Source organism: Macrobrachium nipponense, chromosome 42, assembly GCF_015104395.2.
Source record: "Macrobrachium nipponense isolate FS-2020 chromosome 42, ASM1510439v2, whole genome shotgun sequence".
In the NCBI taxonomy this organism is placed as follows: Eukaryota; Metazoa; Arthropoda; class Malacostraca; order Decapoda; family Palaemonidae; genus Macrobrachium; species Macrobrachium nipponense.
Genome location: NC_061103.1, coordinates 53,733,004 through 53,758,039, shown reverse-complemented (window position 1 = coordinate 53,758,039; position 25,036 = coordinate 53,733,004). Strand labels below are relative to the sequence as shown.

At 44.6% G+C, this 25,036-nt stretch overlaps 1 protein-coding gene across 2 annotated transcripts in view; it reads right to left on the bottom strand.

Moving 5' to 3' along the window:
- Positions 1-531: 531 nt before the first annotated feature.
- Positions 532-25,036, bottom strand: part of LOC135213465 (oocyte zinc finger protein XlCOF19-like) — a 63,238-nt gene continuing 38,733 nt past the window's right edge. For both annotated transcript variants that reach the window (XM_064247409.1, XM_064247410.1), the window contains exons 2-3: positions 2,542-2,683; positions 532-2,092 (exon numbers count right to left, since the gene is read on the bottom strand). In XM_064247409.1, coding sequence (XP_064103479.1) covers positions 1,147-2,019 — 873 coding nt within the window. In that variant the 5' untranslated portion in view covers positions 2,020-2,092; positions 2,542-2,683 and the 3' untranslated portion in view covers positions 532-1,146. The remainder of the gene's footprint in view (positions 2,093-2,541; positions 2,684-25,036) is intronic.

Genomic DNA, 25,036 nt, shown 5'->3' with positions numbered 1-25,036 from the left:
CAAACCTTTGAAGTTCCCCTCTGTAATTCCCAAGCATAAGCGTAATTTTCAGATGAATACACGTCTGTAATTCCCAAGCATAAGCGTAATTTTCAGATGAATACATGTCTCGTTACAATATCACTCACACTAAATACATGTCTCGTCCTCAAGTTAAATATATATCTCGTCCTCACGTTAAAGGGTGAAAGAATGTAAATAATATGTTGCCATACCTTTGCCGATGACTCTTAACACAAAGTAGAAAGGCAGCTATGAAGGCTATCACAAAAAGTGGGTTTGTATATTAATTGAATTTAATATTAATATCAAACACCGAAAATACATATTTACTTAAAAAACAAAAATAAACCAGAAAGATCCCACCGGGTAAAAATGATCAACGACAAGTCAGCAAGAGCTAACAAACACACTTATTTGGAAGACCGCCGAAAGCAAAGTGGAGTGTTTACATCCGGGCAGGCTGGCCTACCCACCTTCCACACGGTAGTTACTGCCTAACCACCTTGTTCAAGAATTTAATGGCCGTAATTCCAGCTACGCCGCAAGTAATTCCTTATGTAAAGGACCGAGAGTTTGTATATCATGTAGGAACAAAAAACATTTTCTCATAAAAGGGATTTTGACGTAGGAAAAATCTATTTCTGGGCGAGGAAGCTGTGTCACCCAGTGAAATAGGTTCCTTCAGCACTATTTCTAAGGTAAAATATTGCTATAATACCAGAGAACTGCTAAATTGGACCTGCCAGAATATTCCGGCTCGCTCACCTTCATTAAAAGGTGTCGGTATAGTTCTGGGGCGAGTGAAAACCACTACCATGGCACCCTCTCCAATTAGCCTCTCCCACATCAAAAACCCCCAAGAAAAGGGGAGCCGTCCTACGGCTTGCTACCTACCACGCTGCACTTATCTAAACTCATAAGTAAAAGTTTCCCCCGATGAAGAAAGAGAGCATTTTCTTGTCCACACTTACGAAATTTTACTTACAAATGTTAAGTTCTCTCTTCACAATATTCAAATTACAGCAGTTATATAAAAGCATTTAATAATAAAAATTACTTGGACAGAGATCAAGTAACATACAGTTTCTGTCTAGCGTGAATTCTCGAGTCTTTTGAGATTGTTTGGCAAGTGAATGCTTTCTCTCATGCATGAGTTTTCATGTGTTTTGTGAGATTACTTGAAGCAGAAAAACTCCTTTGACATACAGAGCAAGTATACGGTTTCTCTCCCGTATGAGTTCTCATATGTTTTGTGAGAACACTTGATTCAGAAAAACTTTTTTGACATACAGAGCAAGTATACGGTTTCTCTCCTGTATGAGTTCTCATGTGACTTTTGAGATTACTTGAAACAGGAAAACTTTTTTGACATATAGAGCAAGTATATGGTTTCTCTCCTGTATGAGTTCTCATGTGATATATGAGAGCACTTGAATCAGAAAAACGTGTTTGACATACAGAGCAAGTATATGGTTTCTCTCCTGTATGAGTTCTCATGTGTTTTGTGAGATTACTTGAAACAGAAAAACTTCTTTGACATACAGAGCAAGTATATGGTTTCTCTCCCGTATGAGTTCTCATGTGACTTTTGTGAGTACTTGAATTAGAAAAACTTTTTTGACATACAGAGCAAGTATATGGTTTCTCTCCCGTATGAGTTCTCATGTGGGATTTCAGCACGTAAATCCTTGAAAACGTCCTTTGGCATTCAGCACAAGTTAATCGCTTCCCTGCTGCCTTGCTTCTACCCAAATGTCTATTTTCTTCTCCAATACAGGTATTTTTCTTTCCACTCTCATCATCACAGCTTGGAGAGCTGTCCTTTTCACACTTAATAAATGATTTGGAAGAACAGTTCACATCAAAATCACCATAGTCAAAAAATTCCGGTTCCACCTTGACTTCTAAGAATGGGTCTGTAAACAAAGAGTTGTCATCTGCATTTTCAGTTGGACCCTCCTCCAGATCCTCCTTCTCTTCTTTGAGTAGCAGCAATGATGATTCTTCAGCTTCCATTTCCACAAGGTGTTCTATGTGCAGTACCCAATCCTAGTTAGGATCTGACGGAAATTCTTCCGTTTGGAAGAATCTGAAATAAAACAAACAATCTGAGACCAACAAGTTCTGAACAGCACCGTTCATACCAACTCTTAAAGTAAGCATCCTCAGGGAAAACAAAAATCACAATGCAATGATCATCTGGACACAATTTGTCTCAAAAGAAATAAAACATGATAAGCAACAAATTTAGTCAGGACAAAGTTGTTGACAATTCAACAACTGGCTTTGACTTATGCCGGATTTTCACCTACGATAAACATTATTAAAGGGTCTCTGTCATAACTTGGGAACTGCCTGTGTCTCGTATATCAGACTAAGGTTCATACGATTGTAGGAACAAATGATCTTGTTTTTTCATTCTGATGCCAAGAGAGCTGAGCCTAAACAGTTAGAAAGTTCCTAACCTCAAGAGTTAAACTTGAAACAATACATGAACAACATTACTCATAAACATACAATAATCTTTTGAATACTTACAGCAAAATAAAATGAACGACGGTCCTAACAAGTTCCCAACAAGACCAAGGAATAGTGTTCCTTTTTGATAATTTTGTATCGTAACTTAAATTTCCCAGGACCTCTCACTCACCAAGTCTGCATTTGGTGCTTTGCGAATTATCTGCAAGATAGAGAAAGTGATCATTATAAATATGCAGGAAGTGTATTGAGGTTACATTAGTACAGAGGTATATTAATGTTTTCTTCAGACACCCCCACAAATAGTTAGAACCCATGAATAGTTGGAACCCCTATAAAAATGCTGAAATGGCCTATTTTGTTAGTTAAAACTCAAGAAAAACCCAATAAAAATTTTTAGACCTGGTTTTTTAGTTTTATCACAAAAAGTGCATTTTGATAAAAAAAAAAAAATGATATTGTTATGATACAATAAAGTTTCATACATACTTACCTGGCAGATATATACGATTGAAGACCCACCCAGCCTCCCCGCAGGAGACAGGTGGAAGAGAGAATCTGATTAGAAAACAGGAATGGTTCCTAGTCCTGCCACCCAGAGCAGGGCGGTAGATCACCTGACCTACCTGTAGCGAGTGCTGCGAAATTTGAATTTCTGTCGGGGACGACGGAGTCGATAGCTATGTATATATCTGCCAGGTAAGTATGTATGAAACTTTATTGTATCATAACAATATCATTTTCATACATTCAACTTACCTGTCAGATATATACATAGCTGATTGACACCCTTTGGTGGAGGGCAAGAGACAGCTAACTACTGACTAGACAGGTAAACAACATATGTTGTAGGTATTTATAGACCTTGGTTCCTACCTTATCAGGTGGAAGACTTCGTGGCTACTGCCCAGGAGTCTGCTTCACCTCAAGAGTCTTAGCGAGATAGTGATCTGCGGCCAAGAGTTCTTGTGGGTCTGTCGATGGGGTTTCATCCGCTTACTCGGCAGAGCCTAACTGGCATTTGTCAATGGTGCTAATCCGCTTATATGACAACACGCCTTCTTTAAGGAGCACACAACCGATCCCGATCACCCGATCCTAACACCCGTGTTCGTTCTAAGATTGCCAAGAGCCATCCCCGAACTCTTAGCAAGCAACCAAAAACTCGATAATCACACATACAAAAGTACAAAAAAAAAATTTTTTTACCCCTCTAAAAGTCAGTTGCCACTCGATCTCCTAGTGAAGAGAAGTGAAGGCCGCCTGTGCGACATCTGACACTTCCATGCACAGGAAATCCAAGAACACATCCGACAAGAGGGTTACGTACACTTATTTAAGGATCGGTGCTCGCTCCATTACCCAGAACCGTCTGTGCTGACACAAACGGACCTAGAGAATAACATTTCTCATACGTAACGCGCACATCCTTTAAGTAATGAGATGCAAACACTGAGTTGCATCTCCAATAAGTTGCATCCAAAATATTCTTAAGCGACATATTTCTTTGGAACGCAATAGACGTCGCGATTGCCCTTACTTCATGAGCTCTTACTCTTAATAGATTAAAAGAGTCATCTGGGCAGTTCTTATGAGCCTCGGTAATGACACTTCTAACAAAGAAGGCTAAGGCATTCTTAGACATTGGTCTTTTGGGGTCCTTTACTGAGCACCATAGACCGTGTTGCGAACCCCCCAACTGCTTCTTTCTGTCCAGATAGAATTTAAGTGCTCTAACTGGGCAAAGGGATCTTTCTGCCTCTCTGCCTACCAGACTAGTAAGTCCTTTTACCTCGAAGCTCCTGGGCCAGGGATTCGAAGGATTCTCATTCTTAGCAAGAAAGAGAGTCTGGAATGAACAAATCGCAGAGTCTCCCTTGAAGCCAACTCGTGACTCAAGGGCGTGCAACTCGCTGACTCTTTTTGCCGTAGCGAGAGACAGCAGAAATAAACACTTTCTAGTGATATCTCGAAAGGAAGCCGTGTGTGGTGGTTCGAACTTCTCGGAGGACAGAAATTTCAGGACCACATCCAAGTTCCAGCTTGGAACTCTGGGTTCTACTGACTTTGATGTTTCAAAGGAACGAATGAGATCGTGTAAATCCTTATCATTTGTCAAATCTAATCCTCTGTTTCTGAATACTGCTGAAAGCATGCTCCTGTACCCCTTAATAGTCAGTACAGAGAGATGCGATTTTTCCCCCAGGAAAAGAAGGAAATCCGCAATTTCGGTCACAGAGGTATTGGAAGAGGACAGCTTCTTCGACCTGCACCAACTTCTGAAAACTTCCCACTTCGATTGGTACACTCGCCTAGTAGATGATCTGCGGGCTCTGGCAATTGCGCTTGCCACCATGCGAGAAAACCCTCTTACTCTGACAAGTCTTTCGATAGTCGAAAGGCAGTCAGAGCAAGAGCGGGTAGGTTTTGACGGTACCTCTCGAAGTGGGGTTGTTTGAGCAGATCTATCCTGTTTGGAAGAGATCTGGGGAAGTCCACTGTCCACTCCATTACCTCTGTGAACCAAAATCGGGATGGCCAATATGGGGCTATCAGAGTCATTTTGGTTTCCTTCGAGGCCATGAACTTTCTGACCACTTCCCCCAGTATCTTGAATGGGGGAAAAGCGTACACATCTAGCCCTGACCAGTCCAGGAGAAAGGCATCTATTGCATAAGCCCTGGGATCTTCTACTAGGGCGCAAAATGTGTCTATCCTTTTGGAGAGGAACGTGGCGAACACATCTATTTGAGGCTTCCCCCAAAGATACCAAAGGCTCTGACAGACTTCCGAGTGGAGGGTCCATTCTGTAGGAAGGACCTGGAACCTCCTGCTCAGTCTGTCCGCTCTCACGTTCCCTCCCCTTGGACAAATCTTGTTAGGAGAACTACATTCCTTTGATTCGCCCAAATCAGCAGATCTCTTGCTAGTTTGTATAGGGCGAGAGAGTGAGTTCCTCCTTGTTTTTTGACATAAGCCAGAGCGGTAGTATTTTCGGAATTTATCTGTACCACTTTGTCTCTGACTATGTGCTCGAAGCTCTTTAGCGCAAGGTGAATTGCTAAGAGCTCCTTGCAATTTATGTGCCATGACACCTGTTCGTCCGACCAGGTGCCTGACACTTCTTTGGATCCTAAGGTTGCACCCCAACCTGTCTCCGACGCGTCTGAGAACAATGTCAGGTTTGGGTTCCGTACTTCCAGGGATACTCCTTTGTTCTCTTCTAAGGGGATCAACCACCACCTTAATTGATCTTTTATTTCTGCTGAGATTGGAAACGCGTTCGAGAGTTGTCCTGTCTTCCAACTCCAACTCCTTCTCAGGAAGAACTGAAGCGGACGGAGATACAGTCTTCCTAGAGGAAAGAACTGTTCGAGCGAGGAAAGGGTCCCCAGAAGGCTCAACCATTCCCTCGCTGAAGTGCGCTCTTTCTCTAAGAAGCTCGATACTGTGGTACAACCTTTCTTTATTCACTCTTGAGAAGGAAATACTCGAAAACCCCGAGAATCCATCTGAATCCCCAGATAAACCATGTTCTGGCTGGGGACCATCTGAGATTTCTTGAGGTTTACGATCAATCCTAATGATTTCGTCAGTTCCAAAGTTGTTGACAGATCCTCCAAACACTGCTTTTGAGACCTGGCCCATGATGGAGCCAGTCGTCCAAGGTATAGGGAGACGTTTATCCTTTTCATATGTAGGTGTCTTGACACATTTTTCATCAAGTCTGTGAAGACTTGGGGAGCCGTGGACAGGCCGAAACACAGGGCCCTGAACTGATGGATCCTTCCCTCGAACATGAAACGAAAGTACTTCCTCGACGAATGGTGAATCGGGATGTGGAAATATGCGTCTTGAAGGTCTAGGGACGCCATCCAATCTCCTTGACGGAGTGCTGCAAGGACTGAAGCAGACGTTTCCATGCTGAACTTCTGTTGTTCTACGAATTTGTTCAGCGCACTTACATCCAGTACTGGTCTCCATCCCCCCGAAGCTTTCACTACAAGAAACAAGCGATTGTAAAACCCCGGGGAGCTGTGATCCAGTACCAGTTCTATTGCTCTTTTGTCCCACATCTGCTCCACCATTTGACGAAGAGTATCCATCAGAACAGGGTCCCTGTATCTGGCGGACAGTTCCCTCGGTGATGTTGTCAAGGGAGGGCTGTCCTTGAATGGGATATATAACCCTTCTTGATGATCGACATCGACCAAGGATCGGATCCTATGTCTTCCCAGGCTCCCGCAAAGAAATGTAACCTGGCTCCTACAGGTGTCTGGAGGATAGTTTTCTCATTTTCCCTTCTTAAAGGGACGGAAGGAAGATCTTCCCCTTCTCTCTGTTGTCTTCCTTCTGGCGATAGATCTAGCCGGAGGGCCTCCTCGAAAGGGCTGCTGCTGAGCTGGACGAGCCCCTTTCTTTTCCTCACTGGCCACAGGTCTATTCTTCCTTGAAGACTGCCTAAGGAGATCTTGAGTGGCCTTCTCAGTTAGTGAATGAGCAATGTCTCTCACCAACTGAGAAGGGAATAAATGTTCTGAAAGAGGCGCAAACAACAGAGCGGACCTCTGCGAAGGAGAGACGGCCTTAGTGAGAAAAGCACTGTGAACCGCCCTCTTCTTTAGTATTCCCGCACCAAAGAGGGAGCAGACTTCCGCCGATCCATCTTGAACAGCCTTATCGATACATGTGAGGATACTATGTAAGGCTTCGGGGTTTAGTTGTTCCTTTTCCTGGGACTTCTTAGCCAGAAACCCAAGGGACCAATCCAGGAAGTTAAATACTTCTAAAGTGTGGAAAAGTCCCTTGAGGAGGTGGTCCATCTCCGAAAGACCCCATGTTGCTCTGGCCGAATTTAAGGCGTGTCTCCTCGAGGAGTCTACGAGACTCGAGAAGTCTGACTCGGCTGAAACGGGCAGAGACAATCCCATATTCTCCCCCGTTTCATACCATATGCCTCTTCTACCCGTTAGTTTAGCAGGAGGCATACAAAAGACTGTCCTTCCTAACTCCTTTTTTGTCTTGATCCAGGAGTCAAGAGATTGTAGGGCCCTCTTCATAGATATGGCCGGCTTCATTTTCAGGAAGGAGGAAGACTTGTGTGCTTTCGTGCTTGAAAAGAGAGAGCGTGGAGAAGGAGGAGCAGCTGGAGTCAACGAATCTCCATACTCTTCTAAAAGGAGAGAAGAAAGAACTTTATAATTTGAAAATCCTTCTTTATTAGTAATCTCGTCCTCCGAGACGTCCTCTAAGTTAATAGGCTCGGAAGGAGAAGGCTCCCTTCTTTCGTCTGTCTCCTCCCTTGATCTCTTCCTCTCCGAAGAAGAAGCACTTCTAATAGGAGAGGGACTAATAGTTACTCTCTCTCTACGCCTATCCTTAGGAGAGTCATGGATAATTTTAGTTTGACGCCTGGAGGACTCCTGGCGGTTGTCAGGCTCTTCATGTAGAGAATGCGCCTGGTGCTTAGCAGGAGTATCTCGCTCAGAATACTCCTGGCGCCTGGGAGGAGTATCGTGTTCGGAATACTCCTGGCGCCTGGCAGGCGCAACGCGCTTCGAATACTCCTGGCACCTGGTAGGCGCATCGCGCTCCGAATACTCCTGGTGCCTGGGAGGAGTATTAAGCTCAGAATACTCCTGGCGCCTGGGAGGAGTATCGCGTTCCAAATACTCCTGGCCCTTGGAAGGCGCATCTAGTTCCGAATACTGCTGGGGCTTGGCAGGAGTATCACACTCTGGATACTCCTGGATCATGGTAGGCGAATTTCGCTTGGCAGGCGCATTGCGCTTAGCAGGCGCTTCGCTCCTATCAGGAGCTTCCTCTTCTCCAGCTGGATCTCGGCTCTTGGTTGGAGTTTCTAGGTCTTGATCGATCTACAGGAAAATCAGGCTCTTTGCGCTTACTTGGCGCCTGGCTCCTAGCTGGCGCCAGGCGCTTGGCAGGAGTTACTTCCTTTTCCACTTCTCGCCTGTCTAACGCTCCGCTCCCCCCCAGAGATGGCCGCCTGTGCGACAACTCCCCTGGAAGGCTCGTTGCGCCTGACAGGAGATCGGTATTTGGATCTTTTAATCGGAAGCCTATCATCCTTCTTACGAGTAGGCTCCTTGGAAAGTACTCCTACCAAAGACGCTAATTGCTCCTGCATATTTAGCAAAATTTTCCTGGTCGAGGACTCGTTCGAATCAGGAGAGGGAGATCTGGAAGGCGCTCGAGGATCTCTTACAGTCCAAGGATCTAACTCCTTCCTAGCCTTCTTTATTACCGAAGGCGCATCTTTTTCAGAGAAGCGCTCGGGGCTAGAATTGAGTTCAGGTTCTTTCCAATTCCTCTTCAGCGGACGACTCCTTCCATCCTCTTCTCGGAGAAGGCGAACTAGAAGACGAAAAGCACTCTCGTAGGACGCTTTTCCTATAGCGGTCCCTGGCAGTCTGAGACGTAACAGATTCTGCCGAAGGGACGCCTGATCGTTGGGGATTCTCCACAACCTCCGTAAGGCTTTCGACTTTCCTTCTCCTCTGGGCCAGGGAGCTTGGAAGTGGTCTAGACCTGGGAGCGTCGCAGAGACGACCAGACGCCCCCTCCACCACACTGGGGACACTAAAATCACTTGAAAAACCACATTCACTTTTCTTACCTTCCAATGCTGCCATTTTTTCCTGCATTTTCTGAAGGGAAGCTCTGAGTTCCGCAATTTCCGAAGCAGAATCAAAGGGGTTAGCAACCTGTGAACGGGCTGAAACAGAATGAGAATAATTATCAGAAGAAGAAGCTACAGAACTAGATAGAAGTTCACGAGATCTAGATTTCCTGCGGCTTTTGTAAACCGCCTTCCTCTCTCTATCTTTCTCTAACTTCTTCAAGTAAGAAGTTAGATTCTTCCATTCTTGAGCACTCAGTCTCTCGCACTCGTTACACATGTTCTCAATCGAACACTCAACCATTCTACATCCACTGCATGCAGTGCGAGGATCTACCGAAGCTTTCGGAATCCTCACCTTAAAGCCCTCATTCACACACACTCTGAAACTAACACTAGAGTCAGACATATTCAAGAAAATCCAAAGCCAAGTCCAAAAAACAATCCATGATAGCGAATGCCAAACAACGATCCAAGTACGCCACCAAAAATCAGTCGAAAGATGATCAAAAAGCGTTGAAAAAAGAATTCCAGTCAGGAGGTAGTAACAACAATGTTGACACCACCGGCGACAGAGAGAGTCTGATTAGAAAACGGGAATGGTTACTAGTCCTGCCACCCAGAGCAGGGCGGTAGATCACCTGACCTACCTGTAGCGAGTGCCGCGAAATTTGAATTTCTGTCGGGGACGACGGAGTCGATAGCTATGTATATATCTGACAGGTAAGTTGAATGTATGAAGCAGAAATTTCTGGGTCGACCTGTGTTCGCTGGTGAAAAGGTCCCTCTAGCTCTTTTCTGATATAAATAAATACTTTCTAAATATACCAGAGAAAAGTTAGCATTGGTATGCAGAGGTTACTACCCTCGCGCGAGCACCCCAAGGGCGTCGTGTATACAGTTCAGGGTGTGTGAAAGCCACCATTCACAGGTCTCTTGCCATTTAGAATATTCCCTGACAAAACCCCCTGTTAAGGGGTGTGCCGTACCAACGGTCTCACTTGCACTGTCCCGAACTACCACCGCGGAAGTAAACACATTTTAAGTTTGTGCTCTGTGTTTTTCCCAATTTATTTTGGATTTCTGAAGATGGCTGTAGCTCAGATGTCTCCAACAACTAAGTTGAGTACCCCAATTTCTGTTTTTTCAATAAATATAAAATTTGGAGCCATATTTAGACCCATGAGCTCGTATTATGTGTTACGGGAGCACGGTGTCTCAGCCATCTTGAATGCTCCGAGCGGGAACACATGGCATTGTTGTTAATTTACAAAGGAAATTTTTAGCGGAGCTATCTCAAAATTTCGTTCCCTTTATCACATGTCTTAACGAGCAATATACTTGAGTTAGGATATGACGGTGCACGTCACCGCCATATAATAATTAATTCTAAGATATTTAGAATAAGTATACAGTGGACCCCCCGTATTCGCGTTCTCCAGATTCGCGGACTCACACATTCGCGGATTTCTCTCGGGAACGTTTCCCTGCATTATTCGCGGAAAATTCGCGCATTCGCGGTATTTTCTATGATAAATATCCACAAATTCCTGGTTTTTTTTATGAATTTCATCATAAAATGCACTTTTCGTGATAAAACTATTAAAAAACCCATGTAGGAAAATTTTCAGTGGGTTTTTCTTGAGTTTTATCTAATAAAATAGGCTGTTTTTAGCTTTTTATAGGGTTCCAAACATTCGCGGATTCTAACTATTCACGGGGGGGTCTGGTACGCATCCCCCGCGAATACGGGGGGACCACTGTATTATTCAAGGGATCGTTATCCCAGAATGGCGGTTGTATCGGCACGGTCATATTCCGACAATAGGAAAAAATACATATTTCCTTTGAGAGCGAGAGTTCCTATATGAAGCTCATCATTAATAGTTTGATATATATATAGGATGTAACCTATATATATGAGTAAGTAGAGGAATATTGGAGATTTCTCTCTTCCTCTTTCTTTATCTTTCTGTGAGCTATCTAGGCACTCTCTCTCTCTCTTTTTAGCTATATATTTAGTATTTTGCATGTGATAGTTTATTAATTAAGTATAAGCTAGTATACTTACCATAGTAACTGAGAGTGTTATAAGTATAAGGACTAGTTAGTGGTATATCACTAAGATTTATTAAGATACCTAAATTTGAAGAAGGACTGGATCATTCCCTCTTTCTTCAATTGAGCTTAACAAGTAGTTACATAGTTATAACTATAGCCTAGACTGGTCTAAGCTCGGTCCTAATACATTTGTACAATCCACCGAATCGATCGGTTGGTTGTTCTCTCAGACTACATGATTATTTTACTAGGTAGTTAACTTTATTATAGGAGCCAGATCCCTGTACCATACATAGTTTATTTAATATAGGCAAGGCCTATTATAAAAAAAGTTAAGGCCTCTTCTGGTCGTAAAAGAATGTCACAATAACCCATGGGATAATATGACCATGCACCGTATGGGCGACCACCCTAACCATAGGATACCACACCAAAGCTTTATAGCTGGGAGTACCACTTCTTAGTGGCGCTCTACTCTTGGTTATTGGTGGTTACTCTGATCGGTATCTAGGCCACTAGGTATAGCCTAGGCTACTATTTTCCTAAAGGTTGGTGACATCTATAACCAGTAGACTGGCCAAGTGTGATCGCGTGGGTGGCCAGTCGCTAAGCGACCGCTACCCATATTATCACTCCTCTCCCCCCCCCTCATGGCCCCTCCCCCCCATATCCTCCTCCCATGAGAGGGTTAAGGCATATGGGGGACAGAGCCACTGGGGTATAAAACAAGCAATACTAGTCCGTCTGAGCTCCGCTGGCGGACCTCCGTCACCGAAGTCAATGACTCCGGTAGTTAATATTATCGCTTGTTGGGGAAATTTCTCTGAATATTTCTATTAATAAACTATGGAAAGGGCTTTTTAGCTCTAATCCATAGGACCGGAGATATAATCACGTCGGCTGGGATATTTTCCCCCCTCCTTTCCCTCCGGATTCCAGTCTCTCTCCCCTTCCATCTATCCAATATGGAATTACATCTATGCATATATGGTACTCGATCCTGGCAGGTCCAGTGGAGGACGCTTCATCCACCACCGGACTATTATTTGGTATTGTAAAGGTCCGTCGCTACCTTAGTAATAGCCGTCATCTACAATTTTATTGCTCTGGTGGCTGCCAGAGGGGTAGCAATGAGTATAACTCATCATAAGCAAACCTATATACGGATTCCTCCAGCACGTACCGGAGTTATAGAGCAATCCTTGATCTTCTCGTGATAATACGAGTTTTTAGTTGTAAGTACGGCACCTCTCATTTCTTAATTGAACACCCCTAGCTTCGACTAGGACTAGTTATGAGTTCAGCATGCTACTATAAGGCGCATGTTCTATTAAATATAACTATAGATAAATCAAATCTCCTATTAGGAGAGTCGATACTCATTTAAGCTTTCTATTACAAAGGCTCGTTGTCTGTCTCTGGGTTGCTCCGCTCACTTCAGCGATCCGGTAGGCCATGAGGTCTGTCGTTCGCACTCTAACTGTGCGATCTCTTTTGTAGCGGAGGAAGATCAACCTCCATACATGATTTAGCACACGGAGGCCTGCTTACTTTGCTTCGAGCCGGTCATGGTTTTGATAAACGACCAGGTATGCTATCAAACTTTCGAATTTTGCATGGTTTTCTAGTTTAAGTCTTTCTGACAATATTGGCAGTACATCCAATAATGTCAGAAATGTAAAGCTCAAAGAAAATTCTCCTCATTACAGGCCGAGGAGGAGAGCATTCAAGCAGCCAAGTCCACTTGAGGCAGTGGGTCTCCGGCTACGGCCGGAACGCTCCGTCGGGATGCCCCTACGTCCTCGACATCAGCCTGGGGACGCGACTCTTTCCGGGTTCTCCTTCAGCCTCGGTATGTAAAGAGGTGGCTACCCCGATCATCGAGGCAATCCGGGCTGCAATGGCTCCACCTCCGGACGACCAGCATCTGTCTGGAGACATCGCGGCCAGGAACATCCACCTCGAACCGATGGATGAGCAGGTAAGTGGTGAGTTGACTGAGGCAGGTAGTCTTATAAGTCCTACTCCCTCTTCCTCTTCCTCTTTCTGAGGCTTTGAGAAGCCAACCTCCACTCCTTGGGACGGATCCAGGTCAGTCCGCCCCAAGGTCAAACCCCTTAAGGCATCAAGACCATTGCCTAAGGTAACTAGGTCAGCTCCGCTAGCAGCGTCAGAGTTGTCACTAGCCCCTACTAAGGGCCAGAGAACTAAGTCCGCTAGAACCAAGGCGGCGGAGAGTGACTATGATCATGACCAACTGGCTGATAAACTCATGTTGAGAGTCAGAAACGAGATGGACGAGAGGTTCGACTCATTGAGACGGACCTCCGGACCGGACAACCAAGCTGTGTCTGACATTGTGGCAGAGCAATTAAGGCCCCTAAAAGAGATGATAGCAGGCCTGCTCCACTCCAGAGCTCCGGCGGCAACGTCGCCAGTTCCGGATGCCTCAAAATTGCCGCCTTTCGATAAGAATAATCCTTGGCGGTTCGCCCTCCATGCTCCATATAGGGATGGCAAACTAACCTTTGAAGGTTTGGGCACTCGACCCCTGGAGGATTTTGAGTTCTACCCAGAAAACCTTCAATTCCCCTTCAATGGCTTCGTCCCGCTAACAGAGAATGCATTAGTCCGGGTTGACAAGGTTCCAAAGGAAACTGTTATTTTTCCTAAGGAACAAGCCCAAGCTGTCTGGGATCGTACTCTGTCGGAGTAGGACTGTGTTATACCAGATTAACGCCTCATAAGGGGTCGTTCACAATATTCAGACTCCCAATGAAGTCCCATCTCTTTTCACAGATAAGATTGCAGAGCTAACGCTCCAAGCAATCTCGGAAGAGAAGCCCACGCCAATATTGAAGGAAACGGAAGCTACCTCCCTCCTTATGCCTGCCACCAGAGAGTTTTGGCAGGATGCTCCATCCACCTTCACGGTCGGTAAGCTAGACCCGGACTGCACCTCAACCTTGTTCTCGGACAAGCTTCCTAAACTGCCCGAGAACTTACTAAAGACCGAGTTCGGGACGAAAGCTAGACTGGCTAGGTCTATCAATGCAGTGACTTCACTGGAGTTGGTAGCATCCATGTATAAGGATGAGCAGCTCTTCCAGGTTCTGACAAAAAGTCTACTTCAGACTTTTCAGTCAGACCTGTTTGAATTCGGTGCGGCCAGAAGAGTTTGCAGAAAGTATGTGTTTGCAGAGGCATCTATTAGGCATGAGCCTAATAGATTAATCAAATCCCCCATCTGGGGTAAGAATCTCTTTCCCCAAGAAGAGGTGGACAATGTACTTAAAGCGGCTTCCAGCACCAACCAGAGCCTCCGAGTGCGTTGGGGTTTACCCTCCAAGCGCAAATTTGAGACTTCAGGCAAACAACCTAAGTCCAAAAAGAAACAGAGGTACTTTGCACCTTACAAGGTTCCTCAACCCCAACAGCTGCCTCAACCAATTCCCCTGACGCAGATGTCGAAACCATCGACATCAAAAGCTCAACCACAGCACCAGTTTCTGCTACTGCAAGCCCCTCAAGGCCCTCAGGCCACTGCAACAACAGCCTGGATGGCCTCCCCTGCCTTTAACCCCGTATATGAAGCCAGTGGCTCTTTTCGGGGATACAGTAGGCAATCCGCTAGAGGTAGAGCCAGAGGCCAGTTCCGTTCACGAAGCGGATCAAGAGGAAGGGGCTTCCGTGGAGGCAGAAGACATAAGCCAACACCAAACCAGTGAGACCAGTCAGGTAGGAGGGAGACTGTCCTGGTTCAGAGATCATTGGAACTTCAGCCCTTGGGCCCACAGCATCATTTCCAAGGGTCTGGGGTGGAGGTGGAAAACGGGGTCACCACCTCTTCCAGTGAACTTCTTCCAGACACCAACAACAGACCTGGAGGAGTACACCAAAGATCTCTTACAGAAGAAAGCTATAAAAAGAGTAAAAAGCTTGAAATTTCAGGGACGACTGTTCACTGTACCAAAGAAGAATTCAACCAAAAGGAGAGTCATACTGGACTTGTCCAAACTCAATTCTTACATTCTTTGCGACAAGTTCCGTATGCTAACCGTCTCACAGGTGCGGACCTTACTTCCCCGATAGCAAGAAATTTCTCTCCTTACCTAGGCTTCCGTCTAGGCAACAAGCCGTATGCATAAAGTAATCCCATTCGGCCTCAATATAGCACCCAGAATATTTACAAAACTAGGAGAGACAGTAGTACAGGAGCTCAGGAACCAAGGGATAATGCTGGCAGCCTACTTAGACGATTGGCTCATTTGGTCGACCACAGTCGACGAATGTCGCAAAGCTACAGCCAAAGTCATCAAATTCTTGGAACATCTGGGATTCCAGTTGAATATAGCAAAATGAAGGCTAGAACCAGCTTCTCAATTCCAGTGGCTTGGAATTCAATGGGACCTGAAGCATCACAAGCTTTCTCTTCCGCCCAAGAAGGCCAAGGAGATAGCTGTAGCTACGAAACAATTAACCAGGAACAAGAAGGCGTCTCGACGTACTCAAGAGAGAATTCTCGGATTACTGCAGTTTGCGTCAGTGACAGATGTCCTACTGAAAGCCAAATTAAAAGACATCAATCGAGTTTGGAAGAAGAGAGCCAACATTCGACTCAGAGACAAAGTCTCAGTAATTCCCCCTGTATTGACAAAAAGACTCCTTCCATAGACAAATCCCAAGAGCCTTTCCAGGTCAGTATCAATGCAATTTCCTCCTCCAAAGGTGACGATTCATACGGATGCGTCACTCAGTGGTTGGGGAGGATACTCTCAACATCAGAAGACTCAAGGCAAATGGTCGAGAAATCTCAGACAATTCCACATAAACGTGCTGGAAGCAATGGCAGTTTTTCTGACATTGAGAAAATTGTCTCCACCCAAGAACAACCATGTGAGGATAGTCTCGGACAGCCTGGTGGTAGTCCATTGTATAAAAAGGGGGGGTTTCAAATCACCCAAACTGAATCATGTCCTTATAGCAATTTTTACCTTGGCAGCAAAAATGCACTGGTTCCTGTCAGCCACCCATCTGGCAGGAGTCAGGAATGTAATAGTGGATGCTCTATCCAGGACCGAACCTCTAGAATCAGAATGGTCCCTAGACATGAATTCGTTTCCGTGGATTTCCAGTCAGGTTCCAGGTCTTCAAGTAGACTTATTTGCAACAAAATCCAATCACAAGCTCCCATGCTATGTGGCTCCCAACCTGGACCCTCTGGCTTATGCCACGGACGCACTGTCGTTAGACTGGCATCTTTGGCAGAAGATTTATCTGTTTCCTCCAGTGATCCGGACAATGTCATATTCATAGAATCTGATAAAAGGGATTCAACGTTTAGGCAACATGACTCAGCTGTTAAGAAACTATCTGAATTCTTAAAACGTTTAAATATTCATCAAAAGACCCAAAATTTGGCCATTTCATTTTTTAGAACATTATTTGAAAAAGGCTTAGCCGCTAGTACCATTACAACAATTAAATCACCCTTGAAAAAGATATTTCAAGTCGGATTCAATATAAATTTAGCAGATTCCTATTTTTCGTCCATCCCTAAAGCATGTGCACGTCTTAGACCAACTACCCGTCCACAGAAGGTCACTTGATTTTTGAACGATGTTCTGAAACTAGCATCAGACACGAATAATGAATCATGCTCTTATATTACCCTCTTAAGGAAAACTTTGTTTCTTACAGCCATGGCCTCAGGCGCCAGAATATCAGAACTTGCAGCTCTCTCTTGTAATTCTGAAAACATAGATTTCCTTTCATCAGGAGAAGTGCTGCTCTCTCCGGACAGAACTTTCTTAGCAAAAAATGAAGACCCCCAAAACAGATGGTCTCCTTGGAAAATAATTCCTTTACCCCAAGACACATCATTGTGTCCAGTTGTAACCCTCAAGTCCTTTTTGGCCAGGACCTCCTCAAGGTCCTCTGGTCCTCTCTTTACTAGAGAACAAGGCGGCACTATCTCTATACAAGGTATTAGACAGCAGATACTTTATTTTATAAAACAAGCTAACCCGGAGTCATTTCCACATGCTCATGACTTCCGGGCGGTAGCTACTTCAATTATAATTATTTTCAAAAAATTAATTTTGAAGATCTTAAGAAGTATACAGGTTGGAAATCTTCTTTAGTTTTCAAGCGCCATTATCTCAGAAATTTACAGGCTCTAAAATACTCGACCATAGCCGCAGGGAGTCTAGTCTCCCCTGAATAACATTCCCTTATATTCCTGTTCTTCAAATTTTCCATCCCTTTCCTAACCTCTCCTCCTTTCTACCGACCACACTCATACTCGCCACAATACCTCTCTCCTCGGTGGGGCAGAGACGGGTGCCCCGGGTTACGTTAGGATGTTCTTATATATATTTTTAAGTCCGAACATCCTTATGACCTCCTCAGTCTTAGTTTTAGTTTTATAGCAAATAACACATTTATATGTGCCTTAACTCTGTTACTCGTAATCTTAATTAATTATAAGTCGTAGTCTAAGTCTTAGTCTTTAAATTTAATCTATTAATTTTCTATCTGTTACATCATTATTATTAAGTAAACCTATAAAATATAACAAATTATTTCATTTTCCCATTAAGTTTACTTGAATTAAAATATTAAGGCTTGGAAGGCATTCTCTTGTATATTTTCACCGGCGAACACAGGTCGACCCAGAAAAGGGATTTTGACAAAAAATCTATTTCTGGGGAGAGACCTGTCTCGCCCGGTGAACCCTACACATCCTTTTCCCATCCCAATACCCATCCAAGCCAATAAAGATATCCAAAAGTAGAGAAGGCTGTGTGAGGGCGCTCACGTCGGGCGGTGGCGGTGGTAGTTCGGGACAGTGCAAGTGAGACCGTTGGTACGGCGCACCCCTTAACAGGGGGTTTTGTCAGGGAATATTCTAAATGGCAAGAGACCTGTGAATGGTGGCTTTCACACACCCTGAACTGTATACACGACGCCCTTGGGGTGCTCGCGCGAGGGTAGTTAACTCTGCATACCAATGCTAACTTTTCTCTGGTATATTTAGAAAGTTTTTATTTATATCAGAAAAGAGCTAGAAGGACCTTTTCACCGGGCGAAACAAGTCTCTCCCCAGAAATAGATTTTTCCTTCGTCAAAATCCTTTTTTTTGGATATTTCTCATAGAAAATACCACGAATACGTGAATTTCCTGCAAATAATGGTTTGAAATACGCAGCTACCAGCCGCCTGACATCACTCAGTTATACCGATGTCGGACCGAATCTGATTCTCGTTTCATGTCCAATTTTTTTTTTTTCTAGTACTGATACATTTAGAATGCATTGAACCTCCAGAATAGGCTTATATTGATAAATTACTATACCATATACATAGTATAGAGTAGACTGTAGGCTAGGCTACTGTATTCTTATGCATATGATATACCATAGTATACACTAGGCTGATTCTTGTTAATGTTATTCAAGTTTTCTTTGCACTGAATTATCATAAGCCAATAAGCGAGAGAATTGGCTGAAATTAATCATTACGAGGGTAAACAACCGCGTGGACTGGCCAACTCACCGACTACCATGGCTAGGACACCCTGCGAAAAAAAGTACTTTTAACACGTCCTGACACCAGAGACAGGACGGCTCCTTAGCAGCCTGGGAAGCATCTACAGGTACTGCTGAAGGGACGTCAGATCGGTGGGGGATCCCCGTAACCCTCCTTCGGCCTTCGACATGCCCTCTCCCTGAGTCCTGGGAGTCCGGCAGAGGTCCCAGCCTAGAGGCGCTATAGGGCCGATCTGACACCCCCTCCACTTCACTAGGGGCACTATCACTGCACTTCACTGCACTATGCCTATTTTCTAAGGCGAGCACTTTGGATTTGAGACTCCGTAACAATCCAAAATAACAGAAAGGGCATTACCCTCCGCAGACACCACTTGAGGGCCCGAAGGCAACACTACAGGGTTAGGAGTTGCAAACTCTACAGGAGGGTTAGAGGGAGAAACATTACTGCCCTGTCTACTATCTGACTTGCTCCTGGAGGAAGACCTCCTTATCCTATCACGCTCCAACTTTCAAACGTAGGATTCATACGCCTTCTATTGGGAATCAGTCAAACTTTCACACTCTTTGCAGCGATGATCATATGCACACATTTGTCCCCTGCAACTCTTACATACTGTGTGAGGGTCCACCGAAGCCTTCGGTAGCCTCACCTTACATTCATCCTTACCACACACCCTGGCGCTAGCCGAACTAGACCCAGACATTTTTGTTAAAGGAAAAAACCAAGCCAAAATCCAAATCAATCCACAATCAACGTGTGCCTAGCTACCGATCCAAAGTCAAAAAACCAAAAGTCAATAGGATACTCAAATAGCCAAGAAGTTTTCCAAAATCCTGAGACGGAGGTACTGGAAACAGGTGTTTACAGTACCGCCGACAGAGAAAATCTGATAGAAAATGGGAATGGTTCCTGATACCCGCCTCCCAGCGGCGGGAATGGGTACTAACCACCTAACTCCCACTACGTGTGTCGTAAGTTTTAGAAATTCTGTTTGGACTTCAGAGAATAGCTAGCTATTAATTATATATATATAATATATATATCTATATATATATATATATATATATATAAGTATATATTTAATATATTATCTATATATATATATATATATATATGTATATATATCTGACAGGTAAGTTTCATGAACAAAATAAATTTTTGAACATACTTACCTGGTAGTTATATATATAGCTAACGTCCCTGACGTCCCGGCAGAATTTCAAAACTCGTGGCAATCGCCGATTGGGTAGTCAGGTGCACCACCTGTGCACCCTCTACCCAGGTACGTAGAACCATTCCAACTATTCTTCAGATCTTCCATGCCCCTAGTCTCTAGAGGGGAGGAGGGTGGGAATTAAATTATATATGACTACCAGGTAAGTATGTTCAAAAATTTATTTTATTATGAAAATATCATTTTTAAACATCTAACTTACCTGGTAGTTATATATATAGCTGATTGACACCTTTGGTGGAGGGTGAGAGACAGCCAACATCGTTGGAATTGACATGAGAGTTAATAAACAAACTTACGGGTTCGTACCTGTTTAAGGAAGCTGACTTTAATGATCTCCTGCCTCATTATGTCTGCTTTCCTTAAGAGATCCAACAATCTACCCAGGGGGCTGAAGACCGCAAGGAGCTGTCAAACCGGTGCATAACCTCTATGTGACAGGACCTCATCCAATACCCTTGTTCCGGGTGCTACCAAGGAACAAGTTGACCACCTGACTAAGGATTAATGATTGTGGGAGACTGCGTCCAGTCTCCACAAACAACCATAAAATTCAATAGTTCCAAGGTAAGAAAAAGGGTATTGGGTTATGGGATTTCAGGGATAGTCCCTTGTCCCACTACTGGATGAGCTGCTACGAACGGTCCCAGCGTGTAGCAGTCTTCATACAGAGTTTGCACTTGCCCCAGATAGTGTGACGCAAACACTGATTTGCTTCTCCAAAAGGTTGCGTCCAGGATATTTTGAAGGCATCTATTCTGTTTAAAAGCTACAGAGGTTCCTATGGCCCTAACCTCGTGAGTCTTCACTTTTCAGTAGCCTGAGATCCGCTTCATTACATGCTGAATGTGCTTCCTTGATTAAAGGCCTTATAAAAAAACAATAGCGCATTCTTTGACATTTGCAGAGAGGGCTTTCTGACAGAACACCAAAGCCCCTCTGAATTGCCACGTAATCACTTCGATCTTTCCAGGTAATGCCTCAGGGCCCTTACCGGACAAAGAACTCTCTCAACTTCTTTACCTGTGAGATCCGACAGGTTTGGAATCTCGAACGATTTGGGCCAGGGCTGAGAAGGGCGTTCATTCTTCGCTAGAAATTCCAGCTGTAAAGAGCAGATAGCATTGCCCTGTCTGAAACCTACAGCTTTGCTGAAGGCATGGATTTCACTGACTCTTCGCTGTCGCTAGACTAACTAAGAAGAGAGTTTTCATGGTGAGGTCCTTAAATGATGTTTCCTGTAAAGGCTCGAACCTATCACTCATAATAAACTTCAGGACTACGTCCAGATTCCATGCTGGAGGGGACTGTAGTCTCGCCTTAGTAGTGTCGAAGGATCTGAGAAGGTCTTGGAGATCTTAATATTCAGACGTCTAAGTTCCTGTCATTGAAGACATCTGCGAACATACTACTTATGTATCGCTTAATGGTCGAGGTCGAAACGTTACAACTTCTCTTAAAGTCTGCAGCGAAGAGTCTCTCTTCTCTTATCCCATTGCAGCGAAGATTCTTCTTCTCGGCAATGGATAGGACAGCGACACTCCATGGTGGGTGTCCATGGTATGGGTACTGGGACAATCTATTAGGATGAAGTAATGATTGTTCTGGAACAAGCTACTAAGTCCACAGCGTAGACCGTAACTGACTCGGGCGCTCTGACAGCTGCCTAATGACTGCATTCGGTAGTGAGTCAAGTTGTCCAAGCATCCGACCAAGTCACGTGATCTTTGCCTTTTAAAGGGTTATGCCAAGAGACCATACAAATTGTCTATTTGTTTGTCACTGATGCTGGACGGTGAGGTGGTGAATCTCTTAACAAGGTGATGATTCTCTTAAGGCATGTGTCCAATAGGCGAAAGTCAATTGCCCTCTAGAGACCGAGGTCCTTTATGGCAAGACATTCCCATAGTAGTTGAATCTCAGCTAAGAAGAAAACAACACTATGTTCCATTGAAGACGAAGGTGGAAAGTGAATGCAACCTACGTCTTCACAGCCGAATCGAGAGAAGGATTCTCAAGGTTCTGAACCTGTGCTTACAAAGGACTGAAAACGCTAACAGCTATTTCATGGCTGTAAGGTGAGGGGTTGTAGTTGCAATGAAAGCGGGGCGGTTTCCAGTAATGAAAAACACAGGGAAGTACTACTTCTCATGGGCTGATCATTTGGAAGTAGAGCTGGTAGGTCAGGGAGCAGGCGATGTCTTCCGTATACATCTGTCAATTCGGGGTGAACAATGAACAATTGCACCCTTCCGAATACGAGATATTTTGAAGACAAACTCAGATGTCTGAAGAAACATTCCGCATTATCGCAATGCGATACAGCAGGAGACTAGAAAAGACTTCTGTTACCGTGCGGTAAACATAAAAATAAAAGAGTCCAGAATATATATCTCTGTTGAAAATTCTCGCAATATTCAAGGGGATGCAGAAGATGGCATTCATGTATGCGAGAATCCCCATTAATCAGAGATGTAAGTCCGATATTGTTGGACAGAGAAAAGGTTCGGTAGTCAATCATTGTAGGGGAGAGAGACATAAACCGACCATGCATCTCGGAAAGCCAGCTGGTACTGGGTTGTCTTTCTGCAGTCCCGGCCTACTCGGTTAGTTCTTGCTCACTCGCTATCCTGAGTTGCCAGGTAATCCATTCCTCGAAGGAATGCGTTCGGCTAGAATAATTGAGCGTTAAAAAAAAGGGGATCTATTATGCTCAAGCAATTAAATTTAAACGAAACGGATTTCGGTAAATACAAAAAACTGAGGTGGTGTTGTCGTGACCATACCATAAGTATCTTAAAATCAAAACTGGTAACTCCAGGCAGCGACTGTAGGAAGGAGTTCTAAGGAGCCAGCCGTCCAGATACAGAGAGGTTCTGATAGCTCTCGAATGCAGCATTCCTGCGACATTGGACATCAATTTCGTGAAAATTTGAGGCGCGGTGCTTAGTCCAAAACAGAGAGCTCGAAACTGGAATACCTCCACTTTGCATACGAACCTCAGGTATTTTTTGGAGCTCGGGTGGATGGGAATGTGGAAATACGCATCTTGTAGATCTAGTGAGACCATCCAGTCCTCCTTTCTGACTGCTGCCAGGACTGATTTTGTAGTTTCCATCGTAAATTTTGTCTTCTGTACGAAGACGCTAAGTGCACTTATGTCCAGCACTGATCTCCATCCCCCCCGAGTTCTTGGGCACCAGGAATAAACGATTGTAGAAGCCTGGTGATTCTAAATCCCACACCTTCTCTATTACCTCCTTTTCTAACAAAAGCGACATTTGCTGTTGAATCGCCTGAATTTTTTATTCCTCTCTGTACCCGGCCGAGAGATCTGTCGGGGACACTGCTAAAGGAGGTTTTTCTAGAAACGGGATTTTGTACCCCTCCTTGAGCATCTGAATGGACCAAAGATCCGCTCCTCTTTTCTCTCAAACTTGCCAGAAGTTGGAAAGTCTGGCTCCTACCGCTGTCTGAGGACGAACTTTGTCAAACCCTGCTTCGTCCTTGCCTTGATCCTCTTCTTTGAGACCTCTTTCCCGAGGGTCTGAAACTGCGTCTACCAGAGGTAGTTCCCCGAAAGGGCTGAGAAACCTGATGTTTTGGAGCCTCTTCCTTAGCCTTACGCGCTGAAAAACTAGCAGGTAGTACCTTTCTTGCTGTTTTCGAAACTAAATCTTGAGTGGCCTTTTGAACTTCCTTAACTACATTTTGTGGAAATAGGAGCAAAGAAAGAGGGGCATAAAGGAGCTCTGACTTCTGCACTGGAGTAACTCCATTGGTCAAAAAGGAACAAAATTGAGCCCTTTTCTTCAGGACCCCCGCAGCGAAGAGTGCTGCCAATTCATTAACCACGTCTCTCAACGCCTTGTCCATGCACGACACTCTCTCTTCGTTTGCATCCAGTTACCCATCACCTTTAGAGCTCTCTTGGAAGAGCGAGACAAAACCATCTTTGTAAAGTTTGTCTTAGACGATTTTCCAAGCGTAAACCCTGAAGGAGGGGAACGAGGCGTACCTGGAATAAAGTTCTCTGGGAAAATCTCATTAAAGACCTTCATAAGTCTTTTCAAATCCGATGAAGCATGTTGTTCCTTCGAATCCTTTTTGTCTGAAACAACCTCTATGGGAATCACAGGAGAAAAAGGCGGTATCAACTTCCCTTTCTTCCGAATGTCCTTGAATGGAAGTAGCGACGTCTTGCCTCCCGACATCATGAATATCGATTTCCTGACGTCCGATGTCACTACGTCCAGCCTCTTGACATCCGAAGCTACGATGTTTCAACTCACGGCGCTCGGCGTCATGACTCTCAAGAGCCTGATGCTCAGCGCCCTGCCTTGCAACTTCTCGACGCCTGATCTGAAGGGGTCTAAAATCTTGAAGCTTGGCGTCATGAACCTCTTGACGCTCGGCTCTTATACATCCGGCTTCATGATGTATATGTTCTTGAAGCTCGACTCTTTGACTTCCAGCGTCATGATGTATATGATCTTGACACTCAAGCTCTTGACGCTCGGCGCCATGATCCTCTTGACGCTCGGATCTTTGGTGTCCGGCGTCATGATGTTTATGATCTTGACGCTCAAGCTCTTGACGGTCGGCGCCATGATCCTCTTGATGCTCGGCTCTTTGGTGTCCGGTGTCATGATGTTTATGATCTTGACCCTCAAGCTCTTGACGCTCAGCGCCATGATCCTCTTGACGCTCGGCTCTTTGGCGTCCGGCATCACGATGTTTATGCACTTGATGCTCGGCGTCATGTCGAGCTATCTTCTTTTTGCTTGCAGGAAGCCAGACCTTCATGAGGGAAGAAAGTTTGTTCTGTATATCCTGAATTATATTCAGATCCGGAGCCCCATGCTGAGACCGGACAGGAGAAGCAGCAACCACATCAGACTCTCTCTCCATGTCAATCAATGAATCATCCGGAGAAGAAAACCAACCCGAAGGAGGAGGAGGAGCATGTACAGACGGCATATAAGCGTCTGACATCTGTTCGTCCTCTACCGAAGCAGATGGCCGCCTGTGCGACATCTTACTGCTTTCGGCAAAGGGATCAACCG